Source organism: Leucoraja erinacea, chromosome 21, assembly GCF_028641065.1.
Source record: "Leucoraja erinacea ecotype New England chromosome 21, Leri_hhj_1, whole genome shotgun sequence".
Taxonomy (NCBI): domain Eukaryota; kingdom Metazoa; phylum Chordata; class Chondrichthyes; order Rajiformes; family Rajidae; genus Leucoraja; species Leucoraja erinaceus.
This window is the reverse complement of record NC_073397.1, coordinates 37,722,601-37,731,546: the sequence shown is the minus strand read 5'-3', so window position 1 is coordinate 37,731,546 and position 8,946 is coordinate 37,722,601. Positions and strand designations below refer to the sequence as shown.

The following is an 8,946-nucleotide window of genomic DNA, read 5'->3' as shown; positions in this document are numbered from 1 at the left end:
CTTCAGATTGATTGAGAAGCTGGAAGAGATGGGGTGTCGGACAAAGCCTGGCGAGTAATGGGTGGAAGGTAGACACAAAATGCTGGAATAACTCAGCAGGGCAGGCAACATCTCTGGAGAGAAGGAATGGGTGATGTTTTGGGTCGAGACCCTTCAGACGTCACCCAGCTATGGGTGGATACAAGTGAGGGGTTCGAAGCTTTGCTCGAACCTTAATATGCCACAAAATTGGAAAATCACCCATTCCTTCCCTCCAGGGATGCTGCCTGTCCCGCTGAGTTACTCCAGCATTTTGTGTCTTATCTGATTTAAACCAGCATCTGCAGTTCTTTCCTACACATACAAAGTCGAGTATTAGATAATCAAAGTATGATGCATCCACGACAAAGGATGCAACGGTATCCTCACGCCAGGCCAAATCAAGCTTTAAAAAGCAAACGCAATAATGGTGAAAGCAGTAAACTTGTCCAAAATACAGAAGTGTGTGTAGTAAGGGGCAGTGGGAGCGGTACACATGCGCACCGCTAGCGCCTGGTCACACAGGCTGGACGACAGTCAGCATTACATTGGCAAGAAACCTCATCATTTTCAGCAAGCAAACGAAGATCACATACTCGTTTATTTTAAAAAGCAGCACCTGCATCCACCCATCCAAGTCAGCAACGCCTGCCTGTCTCTCCCTCTCAATCAATGCATCTCTGCATCGCGACGTCATTATTTTAACCATAAATAAGCATATATCTATCTGCATCTGGTCCAGAAACGGGTGTTTGCACCGCAGGCATCTCATTCAGCGCTGCCCGAGGAGGATGCGGTGTCGATCCGTCATTTGGATTCCTTCTTCGTTGCTGGTGACTTTTCGCTTGATGCGTCTCCTGTCGTGAATTGGGGACACCGACCGTTCAGAGCTTGGCTGGCGGCGCATCCTTCATGTACATGAAGCCAAGTGAAATACATGTTTCCCAGTTAATATCACTGTAGCCAGCCCCTGCCTGCCCGACAGCACCGCCATTTTGGTAAGAAATTATATCTCTTGTATGCTTTTATCAGTCAATAAAGGAGAAATGACAATCCTGAATGAATGAGACAGAAATCCACCGCACGGTGAATGGACATCTTGCCTGTGATAATTTGGATCGCGCGAATGCAAGGTTGAAACCACAGTTAGTTCATATTATTTTGTGTTGAATTGTTAATAACGCTGGGGTAGATAATACTCTTATCAATCGTTCTGATAAATATAAATTATTTATTGAAGAATGCTTTATATTTTCAAGGTATACTTTAATGTACACGAAAGCCTGTATATGGCACATTTAGTACATGTCTGCAACGTGCAGTGAAAAATATGGATTAAAACATAAAATGGATAAGATTCGTCAAATGAGTGGGTAATGAAATATTAGAATGTTATAATATTATTGAAAGTTGCTATTTTATAATTGAATATATTTATTAGCCTATGAAGTTCAAATTGAAGTCTTACATTTCCCCAGAGAATGGTTGAATGTGGCAGTAATTTATTATTAAGCAATTGAGATAGGCAGAGGGAATGTCTCTTAGGTAAATAAAAGGCTTAAGTAAACCAATCAAGAGAGGGCAGTTTACTTTGAAGTATATTTCACAGAAGATTAGACAGTCATGGAGTGATACAGCACAGAAATAGGCCCTTCAGCCCAACTAGGCTAGGACTTTACTCCTTGCAATGCAGGTACCTGAGATGTTATTTATGGAGGGGTATTAAATCATGAGTGGAAAGATAGGGTTAATGAGTCTTTTCCCAGGGTAGAGGAGTCAAGAATTAGAGGGCACAGATTTAAGGTGAGAGGGAAAAGATTTAATAGAAAGCTTGGGTAGGCAAAAAAGCTGGAGAACTTCAGCAGTTGAGGCAGCATCTATGGAGCGAAGGAATAGGTGACGTTTCGGGTCGAGACCCTTCAGTCTGAAGAAGGGTCTTGACCCGAAACGTTGCCTATTCCTTTGCTCCATAGATGCTGCCTCACCCGCTGAGATTCTCCAGCTTTTTTGTCTACCTTTGATTTTTCCAGCAATTTCCAGAGGTTTCTTTCTTAAACATAGAAACCTCAGGGGTGACTTTCCCACACAGATGGTGGTGGGTATATGGAACGAGGTGCCAGAGGAAGCAGTTTTGGCAGGCACAATAACAACATATAAAATGCATTTGGATAAGTACATGGATGGGAAAGGTTTAGACGGATATGAGGTAACATGGGCAAATGGGACTAGTATAGATGGAGCATATTGGTGAATAAAGATGTGTTGGGCCAAAGGGCCTGTTTCCATGCTACATGGTTAGGACTATCAGAGCAAAGCAGCAGCGAAACAGGGAAAATCTGTCCAAGAGAAAGGTTCAAGCAGATGAAATGTGGTGGAAGAATGGCAATTAAATGTCAGTAATGAATTGTGGTTGGCTTGGACCCACTGGGTCTCAGAACACCACGTCTCTGGGATAGTCACTCACTTATTACCTGCAGCAGCTGCTCAAAGGAATTGGGGACAGGGCTTGCGGTTTAAAGTTGATTAAAGTTTTAAATTGTTGAGTGGAAGCCAAAGGTCATAGTTGTGGATTAAATGGAAATATTCAACAAAAAAAAGAACAATTCTACACAATTCTACACAGTTTCTCCAGTGTGTGTGTGTGTGTGTGCTCGTGTGCTCAATCTAACTCTCTCTTGAAAGCATCCAGAGAATTGGCCTCCACTGCCTTCTGAGGCAGCAAATTCCACAGATTCACAGTTCTCTGGGTGAAAATGTTTTTCCTCGTCTCCGTTCTAAATGGCCTACCACTTATTCTCAAACTGTGGCCCCTGGTTCTGGAGTCCCCCAACATCGGGAACATGTTTCCTGCCTCTAGCGTGTCCAATCCCTTAACAATCTTATATGTTTCAATAAGATCCCCTCTCATCCTAAATTCCAGTCTATACAAGCCCAGTCGCTCCATTCTATCAACATATGACAGTCCCGCCATCCTGGGAATTAACCTCGTGAACCTATGTTGCACTCCCACAATAGCAAGAATGTCCTTCCTCAAATTTGGGGACCAAAACTGCACACATTACTCCAGGTGTGGTCTCACTAAGGCCCCATACAACTGCAGAAGGACCTCTTTGCTCCTATACGCGACTCGACTCTTGCTATGAAGACCAACATGCCATTTGCTTTCTTCACTGCCTGCTGTACCTACATGCTTCTTTTCAGTGACTGATGAACAAGGACCCCCAGGTCTCATTGTACTTCCCCTTTTCCCAACTTGACACCATTCAGATAATAATCTGCCTTCCTGTTTTTGCCACAAGGTGGATAACTCACATTTGTAGTAACATGTGCAGGATGCTAGGGTAGTTGATGTGCGAGAAAATAGCTGGTAAACTACAAATACACCTATTCACTTTGAAATGCGGGAAGAGCATTGTATAGTTGAGAAAGATGGAGTTCCTGTGGTGAACCAGCCCACTAGAAAGAGGCAAGGCAGTGAGTTAGGAAGGAATGATAGAATAATTTACATTTATTGTGGTGGAAAAGTCCAGCAGGTGAACTCATGGCATGGATTGGTACATGGTGAAGGGCGAGGTTTGCTCAGGACTGGCAGCTCAATGTTCTGGGGTCCAGATACAGTATAGGTGGAGATAGGAGAGGAGGGGGAGTTGTGTTTCTGATTTGGGAGAACATTTGGGCGCTGCTAAAAGCGCATATTATTGAGGAATTGTCCTGTGAAGCTATGTGGATGGAACTTACAAATAAGAAGGGGTTGTCCACTTTGATGGAGTTATAGGATATCATTTGACTGCAGCGGAGGGTAAGGAAATGGAATGATTGATCCTGGTGGGAAGGGTTTGATAATAAAGATAGATATGGGTGAGGGCTCCATCAACGAGTGCAGGAGACCTCCAGCCAAAGAGAAGGAGCATGTGACAGAAGTTCCAATGTGATACGAGACATCCTTGGAAACCCTTTTACGTAACGTTTTCTTGCAAAAGGAAAGGTAAGAAATTCTGAATATATTCTCACATTGTTTTTTTAAGTTCACTCCTCATTAGTGTTGATAAGTCAGCAATCAAAACTTAGTTACATTACCCCTAACTTTTACACGAAGGCGGGGTATATACCGAGAGGCACGACCCTTGTCACGCTTGTTCTTTGGAACTTTTGAAATCTATTGATGCAATACCTTTAAAAACTTGAAACGCACATTTGAGTAAACTTTAAATGAAGTCACACGGACAGCTGTGGAGACCTAGTCAATGGATTTTTGTAAGGCAGAGATTGACAGATTCTTGATTAGTAAGGGTGTCAGGGGTTGTGGGGAGAAGGCAGGAGAATGGGGATTGAGAGGGAAAGATAGATAGAGGATAGCTCAGCCATGATTGAATGGTGGGGTAGATTTGATGGGCCGAATGGCCCAATTCTGCTCCTAGAATTTAGGAACGTATGAATCCTTACTTTGCGACTATGAGTGGGATTAACTATTGAATATACCAAACTTTGCACTTAGGTTCAGTGGCAATCAGAGGTAATCGTATTTAGAATGAACAGCGGAGTGGGATTGGAAGACCTGCCCAGCGATGCAAGACCACCCAGTCAAGGTAGTCTACACGAGGTAACTGGCAACAGTCTCACTCAGACCACCCACCTGCCAACCAAAGCCTTCATTATTCCAGGTACGTCCAATGGGCACCTACCTGTATGTGTATGTTTCTGGGTCATCAGTGCAGGGCACAGGCTGGTCCAGTGAAGGGTCTGCAAGGCAAGGCAAGGCGTTTATTTGTATTACACCTTTCAACAACAAGGTAATTCAAAGTGCTTTACATAAAACATTAAAAGCATTGGAAAGAAACACATATAAAATGACATTTAGATGTAAAACGATTATTAGATTATTCAGATAAAATAATTACAAAATTAAAAGCAATCAAATAAAATATTTAAAATAGAATAAAACCAGGAATAGAAGTTGCAGTGCACCCGGAACTTCAACCATGCTGCCTCCACAGATGCTGTGGGACTCGCTGAGTTCTTTCAGCAGTTTGGTTCTTCCTCCAGTAACTTGACCAATTTGCAACTGAATCCTTACTGTTTGTGAGACCCAAGTCACAGAGTCATTCAGCAGCGAAACAGACCCTTTGACCCAACTCATCCATGCCGTCTAAGGTGCCCCATCCAAGCTGGTCCCAGCTGTCTATGCTTGGCACGTATCCCTCTAAACCTTTCTTATCCATGTATCTGACAATGGACTGTTACAAATATAGATACAATGAGAAATGTAAAGTACATCTATCTCATGGAGAGCGTAGACAAAATTGCTGGAGAAACTCAGCGGGTTAGGCAGCATCTGTGGAGCGAAGGAAATAGGCAACGTTTCGGGTCGAGACTCTTCTTCAGAGTTGTTGAGATAATGTTGACTTAACAGTTTAGGCCTGACACCCCATATGTTCAATCTACCGGTCACATCAATGTTGGAATCCAAGGGTCAGGGCAAAACATATCTAGGCATTGGGTGATGGAACTATTTAAATTTGTTTTGTTAGCAAATTAACAATGTATACTTTACAGCTGACCATTGTCGTAACTGGAATGGAAAGTTGACCACTGATGTTATTAGTTGACGTTTACAATATCTTTACAACTAATTAATCGTCATGATTGTAGCAGTTTTGTTTTATAAATTGGAAACAATGTAAACGTGTGGTCAGCAGGATACATTAATCAGCATGTTGAGAGATTTTATTTTTCTTCAATTATAAACTCATTTCATGCAGCAGCGAATCTTCGAAAACCTCGGAGTTTCTCCAGAGAAAGCCAGACCATTTCTCTGCCGGTCAAAGCTGAGCCGTCGGACAGCCCAGTGCCGGCGACTGCAACCATCAGCCCTCAGATCAGCGGCACGCACAACTGTGACGTGGTCAGCGTCCTGGAGTGGAAAGATGGCATTGCCACCTTGCCTGGGAGCAACCTGAAGGTCAGTGCTTCCTTCTCAATGTCCTTCTGTTCCCAAATATGCTGCGTAGAACCAAGATCAGTACAGCACAGGAACAGGCCCTTCGACCCACAATGTCCATGCCGTAACACGATGCCAAGTTAAAATTATCTAATTTTCCTGCAGGTGGTCCATATCCCTCCATTCCCTGCACTTCAATGAGCCTATCTCAAAGCCTCTTACACACCACTATCATACCTGCTTCCTTTACCGCAGCAGAATCACTCATTCTGAAGATGGGTCTCAACCCGAAACGTCACCCATTCCTTCTCTGCAGAGATGCTGCCTGTCCCGCGGAGTTGAACTTTTGTGACTGAATCATGAACTTATGAATGCCCAGGCCGATGAAAGCAAAGAATTTAATATAAGAATATTCCACCATTAACTTACTTAATTAGTTCCTCCTGTACAAGTGATTGTTTCCTCGTTGGTGCTTTAATTATTTTCACAGATGCTTTGTTTTTCTCTAAAGTTCCGACTGAATGAGTTTGGAGTTCTGGAAGTTGTCGGCACAGAAGGCATCGTGACGAAATCAGTGACCAGAATCTCCCGGGTGACCACAGTGGAGGCTGTGAGTGACACTTGCAGTGAGGAGGCAGGATGGAATGCCACCACTGCTCATCAATGTAAGGCATTTCCACAAAGATCCTCAGCACATCAGGCCAAAGCCTACACGTTTAGATGGGTGTCAGAGGCAACGGGGAGAAGGCAGGAGGGAGAGATAGATTGGCCGTAGATTTGATGGGCCGAATGGTCTAATTCTGCTCCAATTCCTTACGACCTTACACTGCATTCACTATACTGCATGCATGGTATACAATGCACACAGTAAAACAATCTCTGGTGCAGTTTCATAAGTTCTCGGAGCAGAATTAAACCATCAAGTCCACTCCGATATTCAGTCATGGCTGATCTATATTTCCCTCTCATTCCCATTCTCCTGCCTTCTTCCCATAACCCCTGACACCCGCACTAATCTCAGTCAATCTCCGCCTTAAAAATATCCATTGACTTTTCCTCCACACTCAGATTCAGATTCAGATTCAATTTTAATTGTCGTTGTCAGTGTACAGTACAGAGACAACGAAATGCATTCTCGTTCAGACTCAGCGGGAAAGGCAGCATTTCTTTGTGTGTGGCAATGAATTCCACAGATTCACCACCCTCTGGCTAAATAAATGATCATCTCGAATTCTACAGTGAGCTTTGAGTTGCAATGCACCCCATATTTTGGCGGATATTTTTCAGTTAGCTTTTGAGATAATAGTTCAATTTATTCCTTACTTGATGAAAGGAATGCCCTTGAGATTTTTCGCTCTGAGTGGGCTGTTGTTGAGTGGTGAGTCCTGGGGGTGGTTTCCGTGGAGACAGCAGCAACATGTTAAGTTATTGTTGGTGGTGTTCTGTATGTTTCGTTGTTTAAACTCATTACACTTGCACTGCGATTATGATTCCAGCTATCGACGTTTCATTTTGCCATCACTGTGGTTTTAAGGCAGAGATAGATAGATTCTTCATTACTGCGGGTGTCAGAGGTTAAGGGGAGAAGGCAGGAGAATGGGGTTAGGAGGGAGGGAGAGATAGATCAGCCATGATTGAATGGTAGAGTAGACCTGATGGACCGAATGGCCTAATTCTGCTCCTATTCCTTATGTTTCATGTGATTTGTCAGTGATCAAAACATTATTTTTCAGGTCAATTAATAAGTGTTTTAACATTTTTTTAAAATTACCTTTTAACCATTTTTCTTGATGTCACAGAGTCGTACAGTATTGAGAATGGCCCTTCGGCTCAACTTATCCACGCTGACCAAATTGCCCCATCTATGCTAGTCCCATGTGGCTGCATTAGGTCCACATCCCTCTAAACTGTTCCCCATCATTGTATTTGTCTGAAGTGTTGACAGGTCAGTCAGTTTGTGATCTTGGGTTGATGGTGTGGAATGGCATTGTAAAGAGGAGAGGCAACCTTATACCTCTGTTACATGCGATGATCATTGGTCCTGATGCACCATGTGATAATACCTGGCACAATTTCTGTGTCTTGTATCTAAGTGGAAAGTTTTATCTTGTTGTTCCACGATGTTCCAGCCACAACAAAGATCGGTGAATGTCAGACAGATAACTATCCATAACACACATAAATGTTCAGGTGATGATGATGACAATGTCCATGGAACACGAGTAAATCCAGCATTCCAGCAACAGTGCCCAGAGTCAGAGCTAGAACATAGAACAGTACAGCGCTGCAACAGGCCCTTCAGCCCACAATGCTGTACCAGACATGACACCATTAATCTCATCAGCCTGCACATGATCCATATCCCTCCATTCCCAGCAGATCCATCTACCTATCTAAAACTCCCTCTATGGCACCTGCCTCCACCACCACCCCAGGCACCCACCACCCTCTGAATCAAACTTGCCCCACATGTCTCCTTTAAACTTTACTGCTCTCACCCTTTAGTCTTGGACATTTCTACCCTTGGAATAAGGTTCTGATGATATGAATGGACATCCAATATGTGTTATAGACAATAGGTGCAGGAATAGGCCATTTGGCCCTTTGAACCAGCACCGCCATTCACTGTGATCATGGCTGATCATCCACATTCAGTAGCCTGTTCCTGCCTCTCTGACAGAGAAAGGTTGTCTACAAGGGGGAGCATATTAAACATGTGTACGAAGGAACTGTAGACACTGTTTTAAACCAAACATAGACACAAAAAGCAGGAGTAACTCAGCGGGACAGGCAGCATCTCTGGAGAGAAGGAATGGGTGACGTTTTGGGTCAGGACCCTTCTGAAGAAGAAACATCACCCATTCCCTCTCTCCAGGCAAATTGAAACAAAATGAAGAGGATTTTGCAGAGATTTTATTTGTACGTATCAGTCATTAATTATTCAGAAATTGCTTGCAACTAATTGGAATCATGTTTTAATGAGATATCAC

General features: G+C 43.3%; 1 protein-coding gene across 1 annotated transcript in view; it reads left to right on the top strand.

Annotated features, from left to right (window-relative positions):
- The first annotated feature begins 385 nt into the window (after nt 1-385).
- Nucleotides 386-8,946, top strand: part of l3mbtl1 (L3MBTL histone methyl-lysine binding protein 1) — a 44,666-nt gene continuing 36,105 nt past the window's right edge. The window contains 5 exon segments of the mRNA XM_055652693.1: nt 386-978; nt 981-1,016; nt 4,514-4,679; nt 5,778-5,977; nt 6,468-6,621. Of these exon segments, the coding sequence (XP_055508668.1) occupies nt 931-978; nt 981-1,016; nt 4,514-4,679; nt 5,778-5,977; nt 6,468-6,621 (604 nt within the window). The 5' untranslated portion in view covers nt 386-930.